This window comes from Colletotrichum acutatum (genome assembly GCF_030867785.1).
Source record: "Colletotrichum acutatum strain CBS 112980 chromosome Unknown BDZ83scaffold_22, whole genome shotgun sequence".
NCBI classification, from domain to species: Eukaryota; Fungi; Ascomycota; class Sordariomycetes; order Glomerellales; family Glomerellaceae; genus Colletotrichum; species Colletotrichum acutatum.
In genome coordinates, this window is record NW_026849016.1 from 315,776 (window position 1) to 332,545 (window position 16,770).

Genomic DNA, 16,770 nt, shown 5'->3' on the forward strand with positions numbered 1-16,770 from the left:
TAGAGGGCGGTGATGATCTCGTCCCCTTTCGCGGTCTTGCCTTCGGGCGCGTGGAAGGGGTGGGTGTCGATGGACGTCTGACAGGCTCTGACTCTTTTTTCGTTGCGCGCTGGAGCTCGTTTCTCTGGGCGCGAGGAAGAAAACGCTTCATAGAATGGCAGTGATGCACACCTTGACTACACTCCGAGATACACCAATGCTCTCCCATGGTCTTTCTCTATTTTGGTTCAAGGAAGATTGATTTTTTTAGTCCAATACTCACCGCGGCATCCATTACACCGTGGACGTCGAGGTCCACAAACGTGGCTAACATTTTTCTGCCAAATGTGATTTTTCCTCTACAATTGTATCCGAGTTTGCCTTTTCCATTTCTTCCATCGTTGCAGATTATGAGCCGTTGGACTTCAATGCGTTGAAGCTCGGCTAACCAATGGTTAGCCACACAGCTTCAAGTTGACTCTACGACGACCTGGGGAAAAATGTCTTGGGCGAGTTTTGATTGGTCAATTCGATCTTCAGTCGATGCTGTAACTGGGCACTTGGAACTGGGAGCATTCTTGTAATGTCGTGGAATACGGACATGGAATGCCTGGGACCGTGTACCAGTGATGTGCTATTTTTATCTATCAGATCTAAAGCTTGAATATCACTTCACATCTGCTCTTTTATGACGATCCTAGAGCTACGTGAGTCCTGTTTAATACGACCTGCCAGATGCATAATTCTGAGGCCGAGCAGACTCGTAATACCCATACGCCAAATCTCCGGCATCGTGCTCCTCCCTTCGGGGACCGGGAGCATATGCCTCAAACGATCGCGGCGTCCGCGGCATCTCGGCGTACGTCTCTGGCGTCGGGGGCCCAGTGATCCCCTCGCCCGCGTACCATCCATTCCCGCTCGGGTACGGCGGTGCGCCGCCGCCGAGGTTCCCCTCGCTGGCGGACCTGAGCTGGCCCTCGCTCGCAGATCTAAGCTGTGCCACGTTTGCCCCCTCCCTCGAGACCAGGCCCCAGCCCGCGGGTGCCGCAGGTGGTCTCAGGAACCCTTGGGCTGGCACGGGTGAAGGTGCTGAAGCAGCAGCAGCAGCAGCAGCAGCTCCCGTCGGTCGACCACCACCGCCTGCCGCTGATACGTCAAAGCAAGCGGCGTGCACGAGGACGAGACCGGCGACCTTGACGAGGGTGAAGACGACGCCGAACAGCGAGGAAAAGGCCCAGAGGCCGACAATGGCGGCCAGGGCGGCGAAGCCGGACATGATGCTCTGGGTGGAGGCGTACTTCCTCACGCCGAGGTCGCGGGCGAGGTCGCGGCCGTTGTAGGACTGGATGAAGAAGCCGAATTTGACGACGCCGAAGAGGGCGGCGAGCACGAGCCAGTGGGTCGCCAGGAGGGTGCCGACGAGGAGGATGAGGTAGACGTTACTGTGGCGGGGCAGATTCGTGGCGAGGCGGTCGTGGAGGACGGCCTGGGAGGGGGGCGGGTGGAGGTTCTTTGGGTTGATGAGGTTCGTCACGGGGGTGTCGGGGAGGGGGCCTAGTTCAAAGGTTGACGTGGAGAGGTTCGGGATGGATTGGAAGGCGTGGAAGGCGTTTTGGAGGTTGCTGAACATGGCTGCTGGTGTGAAGGAGGCCGCGTTGCTGTTTGAGCTCACGACGGCGCCTTTGGTAGTTGGCGGGGGTTCGTTTGACGATGAGGAGCTGCCGCTTCCGCTTCCGCCGCCGCTGCGGCGCTTCTTGCGGTGCTTTGTGTCGCGGGGAGGTCTGGTGTCACGGGAGCGGGATCGTGAGCGCTGTCTGGCGGAGGAGGAAGAGTCGTGACCTCTGGCGGTCGGTCTGAGAGAATACTCAGCGACGTCCCATCTCGAGTCCCGGGCGGATGAGGTTGGGTAGCCATAGGGCTCGCGATATCCAGAGTCCCTTGTGGGAGCATCTGAGTAGGAGGATCTCGCCATGGTCAGGAGGCAAAACTGAGTGAGAAGCTTGTGGGTTGAGGCGTAAGTAAGGCGTGGAGGGCTGAGGAATGAAGGCAGGGTCTGAGAAATGAAGAACTGCCGGACGATCAAATTCCAACGCAAAAATACAGGTTGCGGACAGGAACTCACTCGGTCGAGTATGAACGAGGGAAGAAAAAGCTGGGAGAGACAAAGACGGTGTTCAGTCGGTCAGCGAATTCCTGTGTCTTTTTTGCCCGTCGGATGGATGCAGCTGCAGTTGTACCCGACCCTGGCGGCGATTGGCGGGGGATGTTGCGGTGGAGCCGCTTCCGGATAGCCGCTCCCAAGAACCAAAGACTTGGCGATCTACAACTTCAACTTGTCACCTTTTTACCGGTACTACTAATATCTGGAATTGCAGTTGCAAGAGCAGAGATTTCCCTTGGGGACCTCGGCGCTGCGTCGAAAACCCCTCAAGCTTCAGCTCTCGTGTCAAACCTGGGACGGCCCGTTAGCTCCAAGGGGGCAAGAGGGGCAGCTCCTCCAGGTGCGTCATCACGGTCTCCCCAGCCACTTTTGGAAGAATTCCAGAAACATTCCAAAACATACGAAACTTTGCTCCTAGAACCATGGGGGCCATTCCAACAACGTCCAATTAATTGATGTGTATTCCATGCTGGCAGCGGCCAGCCATGCTCCGGTACGGAGCCCTCTGAGGGAGTATCGGATTCTAACCTTCAACGGCTATGGACAGGGACGCCCCGTTTATCACCCTCGGCCCTGGTCAACTCGCCCTACTTGAGCTTTAGGGATAAACACCTTTGCCTGGCTCGTTCTGGAAAAATGAAGGCGACAAAGCAAACGATGGCTCGACCTTTTGCATCTGTTGGACGCTATCCCTGATGATGTCGTACCCAAAGTTATACGCAAAGAACTCTTCCGGGTTTTCTGCAACATGTTCTGTCAGCGGCTCCTCCACATAAGCACCCTTACTACTAAAAGATTTCACGGAGCTTGCACTTACTGGGCACCTTGTCCGCGGGAATGAACTTGGCAGCCTCTTCTCGGATCAACTCGGGCTCTTCCTGGCCAGCGTTGCTGAAAATCTGCATTACGCTGGCACGGTTCCTCCGAATGCTCTCGTACACTCGCAGACGAGTCTCGACGTCTTTGACCTCGGCGCCAGCCAGCGCGATGCCGAGAGCCACGCCGTCTTCGATACCCTGCGCACCGCCTTGGCCTTGGTCTAATATGGTTTATCTATCAGCAATTGGCAGACTAGCAAGAGGGTTTGACCGGATGTGCTGTTGTTGGAACTCACGGGGTAACATGGGATGCGCGGCATCACCAGCCAGCGTCAACTTCCCCTTGGTCCAGGTAGGGATTGGGGCTCTGTAGAGGAGTGCCCATTGCTTCACCTCGGTAGCCTTGCTATGGGCGGTGTGAGTCTTGGTCGTGTTCCCACAGAGTGAGGGCACTTACTCGAGAATGGCCAAGACGCTTGGGTGGAAGTCGGAGTATCTTTCAAGCAGCTTCTCTTTGCTTACTGAGGCGTGCCAGTCCTCCTTCTTGGTACTCTCAATGTCGTCGTTGTTGAAGATGGCCACAAAGTTGTGGATCTCATTGCTGCTTGAGTTAGCACACAGGCGCGCAACATATGCTTGCTACTCATGTCACAACTGTTATAGAGATTGCACTTACTTTCGACAAGGATACGAGACTAGACGCTTCTTGTCTCCAACCAGGAACTTCATCCGCCCGTCGTCGCCTTCGTTCCAGAAGCGCGTGACCGGATCCGCCTCAACATCGGCAGCCGGTATGAGGAAACGGAAGCAAAAATTGTAGTGTCCTTGAGGCACCGCCGGGTTGGAGCGGCCGAGAATCGCTTTGACTCCTATGGTGTGGACGCCATCTGCCGCAATCACCACGTCGCCTGTGACTTTTTCGCCCGAAGCCAATGTTATTGAAGCCTCCTCGGGATCCTAAAGATGTGTTAGCCAAACTCTATGAAGGCAATGTGGACAGTTGACACTCACATATGCCACAATCTCGCTCTTCAAATGGACAGTAGCAGGCCGACCTAATCCAGTCCTCGAATTTTCATGTCCATTGACACCATTCGTCTCGGTCCCATTAGACTCCTCAACGCCGTTGCCATTAGCATGACCATTCACACCACCCTCAGGTTCCGTCGCCAACCTCTTGAGCTCCTCATGCAAATCGACGCGGTGCGCAAAGTACCACGGCGCGCCGTACCGCTCCTCAATGTAATCCTCCGTGCCGACGTGGAACTTCTCCAGCGTGTCACCCTTTGCGCGGAAGCTGCACTTGACGAGGACGAACTTGGCCTTGACGGGGTCGAGGCCCCAGGCGAGCAGAGCGCGCGCGGCGTTGGGACACACGTGGATCGCGGCGCCGATCTCGTTGTTGAGCGCGGACCGCTCGTAGACGTGGACCTCGTGGCCGGCGCGGCGGAGACCTACGGCTGCGGAGAGGCCTGCGATGCCGCCGCCTGCGATGAGGATCTTGAGGGGTGCCATTGGCGTGAGAGGGAAAGCAACTTTTGGAGCACTCTGTGGCTGGTTTCCGAGTAAGCAGGAACACTGGGTTACCGCTCACCGGGTAAGAGATGGTCACACAGACGTTTGGTGACTTAGCAAAGATTGTCTCTAGATGATGGGTGAATGTAAAACGAAACGGTTCGTCCGAGCAGGAGAGGGGAGTGAGTTGCCTACGGCGCGTCTACGTCTCGACCGCAGGCGAGAAATGCTGAGGTTGGATAATGGACCTTGGCTTTGGCCCCTTGGGTCCACGCACTAGATGATGCGGGCCGGAGTTAGCTTCGCAGAGAACATGACCCTACGGATACTCGGTTCTGATTCTCCAGAGTCCGAAGTGTCTGTTGTGGTAGTTTGGACTCCGTTCGGATCACGTTTCCATTTACAGATGACGATGCATCTCTTGACGGGGGCAGCGGTCCAACGTACCCATTCTCTCCCAACGGAGCTCGGTCAAAAACACCAGATCCATGGTCCAGAGACGTCTCGATCGTGCCAGATGAAGGGTAACCCATGAAGTTCTTGACTGGGAATTTGGGAATAGGTCGGACGATGGGCCAGGGCAAAGGGACCGGTCGAACAGGCCCCAGTGAACAAGCAGCTGGTCCGAGTCTGTGCCGCAATCGGCGGGGCAAGAGTTACATTAGCAATGGAACGTCGACACGTACGCTCCTGGCATGGTACATATGGACTTGGGAAATGGTGGGTGGGTGATATTCTCAATGGTCATATGCGTACATAGAACAGTATCTTTGGAGCCATTGACTGCGTAGAAACTAGTGTGGAGCGGTACTTTTGGCACAGTTGGTTGGAAGTCTCGCAGACAAGGAGGTTGTCTCCCAGGGGTCTTAATCGACAGGGAATGATCCGGGAACAGGGACCATCTGCTCCGCTGAAGAGGGCGGCCAGGGTTCATGGGTTACAGCACCGGGTATCGTTTTGGTAGCTTCCGGGTTTTGTGAGAACTGAAACCCTTGCGATTTATAGCTGGGTTGGAGGACGGTGTCATTGGGTCCCCTGTTCTGGGCTACCGCATGAGCTCTAACCTCCGATGTAGAGCAAAATGTAACAACGGACGAGATGAGAGAAGACTTGAAGATTTCGCCAGTCATCGTACGGGGTCGAGAAACCCTTGTTCTTCGAAGACTCTAGTTGGTCAAGGGTGTTGAGGATGGACGGGACGTGGGAGAGGAATGTCTTTGATAATGAAGGACACTCACGGAGAGTACATCCTGTGTCTTTTGGGAAGACTTTCCGCTTTGATATTCGCGTTCTTCCGCAGCTTCTTTTCTGTTTCCAGCCATCCATTCATTCATGAGTGTGTAAGTCGCTGCCAGCATCATAGCCCGCCACGATGTCAATCGCGAAGGATGTCATCTCGGACAATGTCCAGGAAACCGGATCGATGAGCGAAGCAAAGGGCCTGGCAGCTCCTCCGAGCAGTCGTGATGAACCCAAAGAGAGTATCGAAGGCCCCGATGAGCCGGTCCCTCACTTGCACGCAAAGACGTTCCTCACAGTCTTTGCCGTTTGCTTCATCTATTTTGCTCAACTCATCAACGTTGTCGGCGCCGGAGCTGTAAGTAGTCCACCATGATTCTGCCAAGGCTACCTACTAGAGTCGACTGTGTCTAACCCGCAGTCTTTCAATTAGCAAACCCAAAACATCGCAGCCGTGCTGGGGGAGAGCGACAAGAGCGTCTGGCTAACCTCCACAATCGCCATCATGACAGTCGTTCTATCCCCCATCGTCTCCCAAGCCGCAGATTACTGGGGCCGCCGCTGGTTCCTCATCGGCCTCACGGGCTGCGGCGTCGTGGGCTCTATCGTTGTCGCTCGGGCCTCCACGATGGGCATGGCCATCGCCGGCTTCACCATCACGGGCTGCTCCTACGGCGCCCAGCCTCTCCTTCACGCCGTCGCCTCCGAGGTCCTGCCCCGACGCTACCGCCCTTGGGCGCAGGCGGCCGATAACCTCTCAGCCGCGATGGGAGGCCTGGTGGCGCTCCTGGCCGGCGGCGCGCTCACGCGCAACGGCAACGCCGCGGGCGTGAGGAATTACTGGTACATGGCGACGGCCATCTACTTTGTCGCCACGGCCCTCGTTCTGGCGCTGTATAACCCGCCAAAGACGACGAACGAGACGCGCTTCAGTGTCTCTGAGAAGCTCGCGAAGCTCGACTGGGTTGGATACGCCCTCCTGTCCTCGGGCCTGGTGCTCTTCTGCATGGGCCTGTCGTGGTCTCAGAACCCTTATCCCTGGACCGACGCCCACACTGTCGCGCCGTTCGTTGTCGGTTGCGCTCTCTGCATCGCGTTGGCTGTGTACGAGATGCGCTTCAAGAAGGACGGCATGCTCCACCATGGACTCTTCAGGAACGGACGCAACTTCCCCATCGCGCTGGTCTGCGTCTTTGTTGAGGGTCTCGTCTTCTTCGCGGCAAACAACTACTTTGCTTTCCAGGTCGGCGTGCTCTACGAGACGGACTCGTTGCGCACAGGACTCCGTTATGGTGTTACTATGATCGTCTACGGCGTCTCAGCTGTCTTGGCTGGGTTGTGGTGCTCGACGACTCGCAACGTCCGCTGGCCTACCGTCGTGGCGTTTGTGTCCATGATTATCTTCTTCGTATGCATGGCTACCACGACACCGAGCACCTCTGACCCTGTCTGGGGCTATCCTGTATTCTTGGGTATTGGGTTGGGTATCTGTTTGTGCACACTTGTCACAATTGCACAGTTGTCCACTCCTCCGGAACTCATTGCCATCACCAGTGGTCTGATGATTGGCGTGAGATCTTTGGGCGGATCCATCGGTCTCGCAATCTGTAAGTTCCAGACCTCCTGAACTGGAGCAAATACGATGCAAAGTACTTGCTAACAAGAGCCTTAATAGACAACGCTATCATCACCGATCAGCTCTCGAGGATGCCCACCAACATTGCTGCGGCTGTTCTGCCCCTCGGGCTTCCTCAAACCTCTCTTGGCCAATTCATTGGCCTCCTGGTTGCTCACGATAACGCTGCATTGAGTCAAGTTGAGGGAGTCACGCTGGACGTCATCCAGGCAGGTGCTGGTGCACTTCTGCAGACGTACAGCCTTGGCTTCCGTTATGTTTGGATTGCTGCTGGCTCTATTACCGTTGCTGCTGCCATTGGTGAGTTTCTTTTTACTTACACGCCTTGTTTCTCTCTAGCTAACCAATGGCTGTAGGTGCTTTCTTCCTCGTTGAGCTTGAAAATGAGTTCAACATGCACATCGACGCCCCGGCCGAGAAGGAGGATGATTTGTATTCGAAGTAAACCCAGCATGCTAATATTCAAGCTGATGGCCTGCTCTCAATCCGCATAAAATGAAACTCAAACTTAGCCAGCAACTAGTACCTAGAGAAAATTGTAATAAGAAACTTGCTCTATGAACATAATTAATTCACGTTTGCTGTCGAACATGCTGCCTCAAGAGGTGCGGAGCAAACTCCGGACATTCAGTCACACACCATGTTGAATCAGACTCGAGGAAGCAACTAATAAAATGGTGCATGAGTCTTATGGCGTGCTTCCCGTAAGGGAAGGTACTCCGTTGAGCTATATTGGTGTATGGCCTACGCCATCTCTCGTGCAATATCGGTTACGACTTTCCATAATACCTTGTCGATATCCTGCATCAAATTCTGCAGCGTATTGTTGAAGAGTTGTATTTCCCAGTTCCAACAGCTCAACTCCTGCAAATATCGTACGAGGTCGCATATCCAATGTCAGAGATGTGGATCATACTTGTTTTTCCTGTTGGTAGCAGTTTGAAAACACAGGGACCAGGGCTTCGTTGGTCGTAAACGGACTTTACATCGGGAAGTGGCCCCTCATAGCCGTAGCATTGTGGCTCCTTGTTCACTTCTTGGTGCAAGGGTGGCATGAATCATTGACACAGCCCTTTACGACTACGGATACCTATTCGTACCCAAGCCTCAAGGGGCCAGGCTGTTGGGGTCGTCCGAACAGACATTACCACACAGACGTGAGATCTTGGACTTGCCGACTGATTGGAAATCACATCTGGGTTCGATCACACGGCCGGTGCTCTCAGAGACAAGCGATCAGTGGACGGGCAAGCCCGGGCCAAGTGATGCCGAAGGCAGGGGTTCCTCGCTAGTTGATTTCTAATTTCTGGGGAAGCCCAGAGCTTAAACTCTTGTTTTTCTGCCCAGGCTTGGCCGATCAATAAAGCTGCTTCGACTTCAAGTCTTCAAGTGATGACTATCGCACGTTGGATATCCGTCGAATCATGACTTTGAAGCAAAATCATGTTTGACGGGTACGAAAATGTGTATGTAGAAGGTGTGGCATTCGTGATTCGGGAAATGAATCTCTTTCTGGCCAAAGAAGTAGGTGGAGGGCGCTGCAGATTCAGACTGGGGTTACATTCCAGCCAGTGGGTATTTTGGTCGACCCTGGTTGGGATCTTATGAAGTTCGCGAAGACACCAACCGAGTTGCGAAATTCACCCCCTGCTTCTCTTGACCGTGCTCACACTCGCTTGTACAACCTGTCATGAACAACAAACGCTCAAATTAGTACAATAGGTGTACTCCGTATACAGTATATTCTGAAGGGATCGTTAAGCCAACCAGCCCCAGGACGAGAAACTTTTTGGACTCATCAGCGTTATCTGTGTTGACTTCTGCGGTCTGGAGCATTGATCTAAACACCGACACAACAAATCTCAATCGGACTTATACCAGGATTCCACATATGATATGGCAAGTAAAGGTCGCACTCACAGAACACGCATGGTTCCATCATGTGTCAGGGTGGCTTCGAGGGATTTTAATTGCTCACTAGAACGGAATCAGCTCCGACACGATATGTAAAGTAGCCTCCACAATGGACGATATGCCCTGAGGGAATTTGAAGGTGAGCCCAACTACTGCCGCCACATGGAGCACTGTGGCGTATCGTCAATATCGACGCCTGGAGGATGCAGTTGATAGGTAAAGTTGGACCTCCATAAAAAGAGTACAAACTCCCTGGATTGAAAGGACGATATATACTAAGGTGTACAAGCTTCTGGGGAACATGAATCCTCTAATTCACATTAAATGGCTCTCTTGGAACAACTTTTTCGTTAAATCTCGGGATGCATGCGCTGAGGTTGGAGGCTCTGAAGGGAAATCAAGTCACTTTACATGGTACTTCCGCCGAAATGTGGCCACTTTCGGCGCCCTCGGGCGACGGTAGATCCGAAGATGCGAGCCCCGGCTGAAGACACCCTCAATAATGGTCGAATGCAAGCATCTACGGATACGCGCAGTTCATAAGGATGGCGGAACTACCACATCAAGATCGAGATGTTCCTGATAGGGTCCGTGTAATACGACTGGCAAGAGTCGGAGGGCAAACCTCGACTGAGAAATTCTTATACACAGGGATGAAGCCGTGAAAGTTGAATAGGGACTGCTGGCACGAAATTCCGATTTCCCAGTATGAGATCGGTAAGTCGGCGGTTACAAGATTTACATCTGGCGGAGGCTGCTAGAGCTTATACAGCGGCATTATAGCCCCTGAATGGTCCAGTTCTGATACTCCAGGTCTCCAATGCCTTCCAGAAGTCCCAGATATCCGGATTTAGAAACCTGATTTTCCTCCTTCCTTCACAAGCTGTCGCACCATCAAAGTCTCTGCTGGTGCCGAACCTATGTATTGGGAAACGGCTGGCCAACTTCCTGGATGCCAAGGTAGGATACGCAGCGGGGGTTTAGGAGTACACCGTGGCTGTACCATCGTTGTACTGCATATACACAGTAGCCATAAGAAGGAATGCTATCCCTTGAGGACCTCGGCACGACTTGTCCTTGATGTAGCATGGGGCAGGCTCATCCTGGCTTCAACCGGAGGACGATCCGGGCCCACATCCCGAACGACTTTCCTCAGGAACGAGACCCCCTTCGAGTGTTGGAATGCCCCCGTTCATGCAGACATCTCAGCCTGGAACAGGACAAGGTAATGGTAATATGACCGTACTGTAATTGCGCAAATAATCGCGTAAAGATGGCTGTATTCAATATGATATCCTTCCCGAATGTCCTTCGCCGGGCGGGCCACCGAAAACTCACAGATTCTTCATACTTCACATCCAAAGTTTCCTTTTTCTCATGTTTCTAACTTTTTACGATCTCTCTGGTATTAATCTATTGCTCCTCTTGGCGCCGTGCGCGTAAGTTCACAACATGGTTGCGGGACCCAATGTCTCTGTCTTCGTCACAAGCATAATTTTCACAACTCTTTCTTTTGTTCTTGTTGGGCTGCGGTTATACACGCGCATCGTGGTGGTGCAGAATGTTGGCATCGATGACTGGTTAATGCCTGCCGCACTGGTAAGCTGAGTGAACCCACTATCAGATGGGAAAAGGAATAAGAAAGCTGAGATCTTTGACTAGGCGGCCTCAATCGGCTTTTGCGTCGTTGTCATGCATCGTGAGTATATTACCCAGATGCATGTTAACGTCGAAGAAATTTTGCTCAAATTAGCGCAGAAATCAAGTATGGCTTGGGCATGCCAATGTCTACCATCGCAGAAGATGACCTGGTCCGATTCTTCCAGGTAAGTTGCGAATGACAGATGAATGTCCTTGGAGAACGACTCTAATCTTCCACATCGGCAGTGTCTCTGGGCGACGATTCCGACCTACAATTTAGCGTTGTTGCTTTGCAAGCTGTCGATTGTCTTTTCATACTTGCGCGTATTCAAGATTCCGACGACACAAAAGATTTGCAAGACTATGCTGGCTGTGCTTGCGGTATACGGTGCCTGGACTGTCTTCGGCTCGATTTTCATGTGCGTTCCCGTGCAAGCCTTCTGGGGCGACGGCACGGGCAAGTGCATGAATCGCTTGGCCTTCTGGTTTTCCAATGCAGCTTTAAACATTCTCTCGGACATTATAATTTGTTGTATTCCCATACCACTCATCAAATCTCTTCAAATATCGAAGAAGCAGAAGATTGCGCTCATCATGGTGTTCGCTGTAGGAGGGTTGTAAGTGTTTTCCCCATCGCAGATTGTCTTGGTCCAAACTAGCATGTGACTGACGAAATTCACATCAGTGTTTGTGTTACTTCTATGATCCGGCTTTACTCTCTTTACGAGATCTCCGTATCTACCGATACATCACGTAAGGCTTCACCTGGAGACGAATCTACAAGTGACAAATAGCAAAGTGGCCTATACTAACAGAACAAAAATAGGAGATGGTGTACATATTGCGACCTGGTCAGGCATAGAGATCAATGTCGCCATAGCCTGCGCCTCTGTTCCTGCTCTGAAGCCTCTCATCGTGAAGGCCTTCCCAAAACTATTGGCGAGTACCCAGCGCAGCGGGTATCGATCTGGCAATGCCTATAGTGGGATGAATGCCGGGGACTCGCATCACATGCAATCAATGCGGAGTCGGAAGGCTACCAAGGCAAATACAGACATCGCCATTGAGACCAAAATCGAGATAGTCAGCCGCAATGGTAGCCAGGCTGACTTGGTACGGCAAGGAGGTGGAAACGGCACCATGGTGGCTGAGTGTTACTCAACAGAAGAGAGACCGCCAGCTCAGGGTCGCGATATGGTTTGACGGGAGTGAATCTGTAGGAACATGTCATCTTAGCGTTAGAGAAAAGCAATGTTGTAGGAGATGCGACGGGACACTGTGGTCATGATGCTAGTGTGAGTTCGAGAGTAGATCCGGCCCCTAACGAGTTGCTATGGATGATGTAACGGAGTAGCAGTCAATTTTCAACGTCTCATGCAATCATCACAGGGTCTGGAAAGTGTGGAATACTTGGAGCGCAACTCGATCTTATGTGGTAGGCCCGATAATAGGGACTTCCCGGAACAAGACTATAAGTAATTTAGCTTCAACTTGACATGCTTACAATATCGACCAGATTGCTTTGATTTTCGGTAACGTCAACAACTTTTCCTCAGAATAAGAATCTCTCCCAATGCCTTTGACAATCTTTCTTGAACAATCTTTCTTAGAAAGTCTCCTGTGCCGGCCTCATATCCAACTCGTGCGTCCAGAGAGAGCTCGGCTGTTGTGACAACCAGAGATACAACTCTCCAACATCTTCCGCGCGCATCCGCTTACCAGTTTTGGTATTTTCATTCTCTTCATCAATAATTCCACCATTGGCGATTGCATGGACCACATGCACACCAAACTTGCTGTGTTCCTTCGCAATAGCCTGCGCCACCATCCTCGCTGCTGCTCTAGAAGCGCCATAAGCGGCGTACTGCTGATTCGTGCGCATGGCTCCCAAGGTTCCCGTGAAGATGATGGTGCCCTTTTTCGCACCCTCGGTGTCGGAGAGTAGAGTCTGCCCTCCGTTCTGTGTGTACATGAGCTTCAACGCTTCTTGCGCAAAGACGACGCCTCCGGTTGCGAAGGTGCTCATGCTGTCGTTGAAATCCTCTGGCGTCTCTTCGAGGAACGGCTTCCTGCTAGAGTTCTTGACGTGGTATATGGCGAGCTTTAGTTTAAGGTCTTTGAAGTCTGCATGATCTGCGATCTGCTGGAAGGTCCGTCGGAGGTTTCCAGGCTCAGTGTCTGTAGGAAAAGGATGGAGAATGCCATTGGAAGACTTGCGTAGATCGGCCGCAAGATTCTGGAGGTTGTCGGGGTTTCTGGCGAGTAGAGCAACTGCCAGGTTGCCATGTTGAGGGCTGGCTAGAATGCGAGCGATCCCTGCACCGGAAGTTGGCCCTGCACCGATAATGATTGCGAGTCCTTTGGGCGCCATCTTGTAGTGAGTCTCAACTTTGTGATGGTGTTTTGAAGTACAGGTTAATGTTCTAATATCTGATTGTGTTCACATGATTATGATTTAGAGCCTCAGTGTGCCTCCCATATATATACTTACATGCACATCTCTTTAGATTGATTCTCGTGGTGTTAGCTGGGCATCCCATGGCAATGGACGTCATTGATCGTCCGATCCGTGCCCCGGCCGTGCCCCGCGCCGACTTACAGTGGAAGGAAAGGACAGAAATTCGGGGATAAGACGTCACGATTTGCTCAAGGAGCCTATGTCCGATTTAGTGGCTGCAAGCTGCTGACCATGCTGACGGAGCATCTCTGGCTGACTAAGTCATGTTTGATGTCTAACATTACCTTAGCTAACAGCCAACTGAATAAGCTGGGTGTGGATTTCTCTATATGTCGATGGCAGGCGATCCAGCCTGGTGGATGCCACTTCGCTACTTTGACCATGAACATACATGTTCTTGTCACTGCAACGTGATGCTAATATGTTTGCGATCTTTAGTTGTTTTTCTGGCGGGCCCTACTCTATCAATACATCTTGAAGATTCAAAAAGCTACAGTGAATATCACTGGTGAGAGCCAACAAAAGAATTACGGCCAGGGGAATCTAGGTATAAGCTAGCTGGAGTATCTTGCAAACTCGAACTTGCATCGCCTCGACCGGAAGACTTACTGAGACGATTTCTGACATTGGCGACGTGAGACTGAGCGCCTTTGGAGGTCAGGTAAGTACTCTGAGGGAAATAGAGTCTTGAAAGAGGCATGAAGCTGTGAGACCAAGTCCGGTTAATTTGCTCGAATTAAGGCGGCCATTCACATCTTTAAGCAGCCGTTGAACGTGGGACAGTCCCCGCGGCGTTGTCGAAGACCTCAAAGTTCGTCATCCAGCCGGGCAATGGCGTCATCTTCACCAATGTAATCGAGAATTGGAGATTTGACGTGATTACGTTCTTTCTCCCATGATTGGGTGTTTTCTTTAGAAAATCGGTACGCAGAATTCCTTCCAGCTCATACATCCCCATACATCTTTGCAATCAAGGCTACGCTCAAGCAAGGTTCACGGAGCTCGGGTGATCTGAACCTCTCTTGGCGCATGTAGCAGCACACGGAGCCAATCAAAAAACTCTTGATCAAGCCTCACGGCATGGGTGCAGAAGACCTCTGAGATTTGAATATTGCGACATCGCGGGGTCGATGATTGATGTTTGTTTGTTGTAGACTAGAGAAGGGTCCTCAGGTGTCGTCCTTTAAATGACTTTGATAGCTTACATTCGTTCACCTCAAATCTGAAACAAAGCTCATATTTTGCATGATTCCCTACGTTAGATGTTGGAACATTCAAGCACAATGACCGCAACAAACCCTTTCTCCCAATTAAATTCCGCAATGCTTTTAGGACAAGCTATAAGTCTATCTGTTTTTATTCTTGCGGGCTATTTACTACAAAACGAAATAAAGAGGTATCGAGGTAGAATCAAACATCTTCCTGGTCCTGTTGGCTGGCCTGTGGTCGGCAACCTTTTCCAGGTAACTGAGCATTTGTATACTACGAGTGTTCGTTGTTGGAGAAAGCGACTAATACGACCCAGAACCAAGACCAAGTACCAGCCGAAACATACCGAGTCTGGGCAAAGGAGTATGGGCCTGCGTTCCAGATACAGCTAGGAAATACAACGGTTGTCGTCGTCAACACTGTAGAGTCTGCCAAACAGCTATTCCTCGGACAACGCCATGCGATGAACTCTCGACCAACATTCTATGTCTTCCATGGAAAGGTCAGCAAAGCCGTTCCAAGTATCGGCACCAGCCCATGGGACGACTCCTGTAAACGTCGCCGCAAGCTCGCAGCTGGGGCATTGAATCGTCCGCGCGTAGAAAGCTACGCATCAATTTTAAACTTGGAGGCACGAGAGTTCCTCAAAGACCTGTACGAAGAATGCCGTGGAGGCCTAGTGGATCTCGACTTCCGTCTAGCTGTCAGGCGCTTCTCCCTCAATCTTAGTCTGACGCTCAACTATGGGACAAGAGCCTCCAATGTCAAGTCTCTAGAGGACGATCCCCTATTTTCTGAGATCATTTATGTCGAATCAGAAATTTCGAAACTTCGCGACACAGGAAAGAACTACACCAACTACATACCCTTGCTGCGATACTGGGAGCCGATTGCGAGTGTGTTAGGTTTGCAGTCCACGCCGAAGAATCACGCAAGGGACATTGGTCGTCGAAGACTGGAATATAACGATGTTCTCCTCAGCCGGCTCAAGGACGAGATTTCTCGGGGCAAAGACAAGCCCTGCATTCAAGGTGCTGTTCTGAAAGACCCCGAGTCGGCCACTCTTACACGAGAGGAGCTGATCAGTGTCAGCCTCAGCATGATGGCAGTAATTTCACCCTATAATGCAACAAGAAACTTATACTGGACTACTACTAACATGTGCCAGGGTGCCGACTCAAACCAGCCTACGTTGGCTTGGGCTATTCTCTTACTTGCACACCGCCCTGATATTCAAGACAAGGCATATGGCGCCATCCAAGATGCTGGCGTTCTACAGCAACCATCCAATACATATGCTTCTACGAAGATTGATTACATAGATGCACTGACAAAAGAGATCTCGAGGTACTTTGTCGTCCTGAAGCTCGCTCTACCAAAGGCAACATACACCGATGTCACTTGGGGATCCGCCACGATTCCGGCCAACACTCTGGTCTTCCTGAATAGCTGGTCCTGCAATAGAGGTGACTTAGTACCGCAACTCAGAGGAAGCGCCAAATTTGACTGACCGCCAAGCCAGATCCTGATCTCTTCAAAGACCCCGAAGTATTCGCCCCTGAGCGTTGGCTTCCAGATGCAACGGACCAATACGCGCATCAATTTGCCTTCGGTATTGGTGGCAGGATGTGTGTAGCGTCTCACCTCGCACACAGCGCCTTGTACACAGCCTTTTTGCACTTGATCGCTCAATTCAAGATCTTGCCTGCAGATGGCAAGGATTCTGTGGAGATTGATCCGATCAAAGGACTTGATGGCCTCTCGTTTGTCGCCAAACCGAAAGGTTTTCAGGCGAAGTTTGTGCCAAGAGATGGAGAACGATTAGACGGTTGGTTGAAGAGCCCCGACGAGTGCTTGTAAAAGTCTCGATGAACTCTTCATTATTGCAAAGAAATAGATCTGGTCAGGGGCGAGGTTGTTTGTGTCCAACCAATTAATACTGCGAGGATATGTTGATTCGCTTTGGGCTTGGAGACTTCAAGTAAATCGTGAGTGGAGGTATCACTTACGGACGTCCGTGTTCCATGAAGTGAAGTAGAATCATAGAGATCAGCGCTGTAGAGGTGGTCTGAAGCAGTTTGTGCGACTTGCCAGCGTGTACTGCCATCCATTCTATCGGCGGGACGCCTGTATACCTGCCTTAACATCTTGTAAAACCAGCGTGAATGGTCCGATGCCTTGAGATGAATAAGGTGTGCCG

At 51.8% G+C, this 16,770-nt stretch overlaps 7 protein-coding genes across 7 annotated transcripts; 4 read left to right on the top strand and 3 right to left on the bottom strand.

Annotated features, from left to right (window-relative positions):
- Positions 1-555: 555 nt before the first annotated feature.
- BDZ83DRAFT_611958 (uncharacterized protein) lies at positions 556-2,347 on the bottom strand. The gene has a single exon (XM_060507691.1). It carries the CDS (start codon positions 1,949-1,951, stop codon positions 698-700), a length of 1,254 nt encoding a protein of 417 aa, XP_060367810.1. The 5' UTR covers positions 1,952-2,347; the 3' UTR covers positions 556-697.
- A 154-nt stretch (positions 2,348-2,501) lies between these two features.
- On the bottom strand, positions 2,502-4,651 carry BDZ83DRAFT_790287 (salicylate hydroxylase). Its single transcript, XM_060515709.1, has 6 exons — positions 3,970-4,651; positions 3,635-3,915; positions 3,416-3,559; positions 3,255-3,364; positions 2,958-3,179; positions 2,502-2,881 (listed from the first exon to the last, which is right to left on the bottom strand). Exons 1-6 carry the CDS (start codon positions 4,471-4,473, stop codon positions 2,739-2,741), a joined length of 1,404 nt encoding a protein of 467 aa, XP_060367811.1. The 5' UTR covers positions 4,474-4,651; the 3' UTR covers positions 2,502-2,738.
- Positions 4,652-5,041: 390 nt separating this feature from the next.
- On the top strand, positions 5,042-5,396 carry BDZ83DRAFT_611962 (uncharacterized protein; the record flags this gene model as incomplete). Its single annotated transcript, XM_060507692.1, has 1 exon — positions 5,042-5,396. A coding segment is annotated over one exon (164 nt), but the record flags the coding sequence as incomplete, so codon positions are not given.
- A 500-nt stretch (positions 5,397-5,896) lies between these two features.
- BDZ83DRAFT_571803 (major facilitator superfamily domain-containing protein) lies at positions 5,897-7,793 on the top strand (the record flags this gene model as incomplete). Its single annotated transcript, XM_060504443.1, has 4 exons — positions 5,897-6,070; positions 6,146-7,319; positions 7,388-7,648; positions 7,705-7,793. 4 exons carry the CDS (start codon positions 5,897-5,899, stop codon positions 7,791-7,793), a joined length of 1,698 nt encoding a protein of 565 aa, XP_060367813.1.
- Positions 7,794-10,714: 2,921 nt separating this feature from the next.
- BDZ83DRAFT_717618 (uncharacterized protein) lies at positions 10,715-11,524 on the top strand (the record flags this gene model as incomplete). Its single annotated transcript, XM_060511966.1, has 2 exons — positions 10,715-10,861; positions 11,150-11,524. 2 exons carry the CDS (start codon positions 10,715-10,717, stop codon positions 11,522-11,524), a joined length of 522 nt encoding a protein of 173 aa, XP_060367814.1.
- A 929-nt stretch (positions 11,525-12,453) lies between these two features.
- On the bottom strand, positions 12,454-13,706 carry BDZ83DRAFT_188437 (short-chain dehydrogenase/reductase SDR). The gene is made up of 2 exons (XM_060501573.1): positions 13,646-13,706; positions 12,454-13,558 (listed from the first exon to the last, which is right to left on the bottom strand). Exon 2 carries the CDS (start codon positions 13,272-13,274, stop codon positions 12,510-12,512), a length of 765 nt encoding a protein of 254 aa, XP_060367815.1. The 5' UTR covers positions 13,275-13,558; positions 13,646-13,706; the 3' UTR covers positions 12,454-12,509.
- Positions 13,707-14,059: 353 nt separating this feature from the next.
- Positions 14,060-16,764, top strand: BDZ83DRAFT_769946 (cytochrome P450; the record flags this gene model as incomplete). Its single annotated transcript, XM_060515333.1, has 5 exons — positions 14,060-14,067; positions 14,641-14,824; positions 14,887-15,678; positions 15,739-16,036; positions 16,093-16,764. The coding sequence occupies 5 exons, from the start codon at positions 14,060-14,062 to the stop codon at positions 16,428-16,430; spliced, it is 1,620 nt and encodes a 539-aa protein (XP_060367816.1). The 3' UTR covers positions 16,431-16,764.
- Between the last annotated feature and the right edge of the window lie 6 nt (positions 16,765-16,770).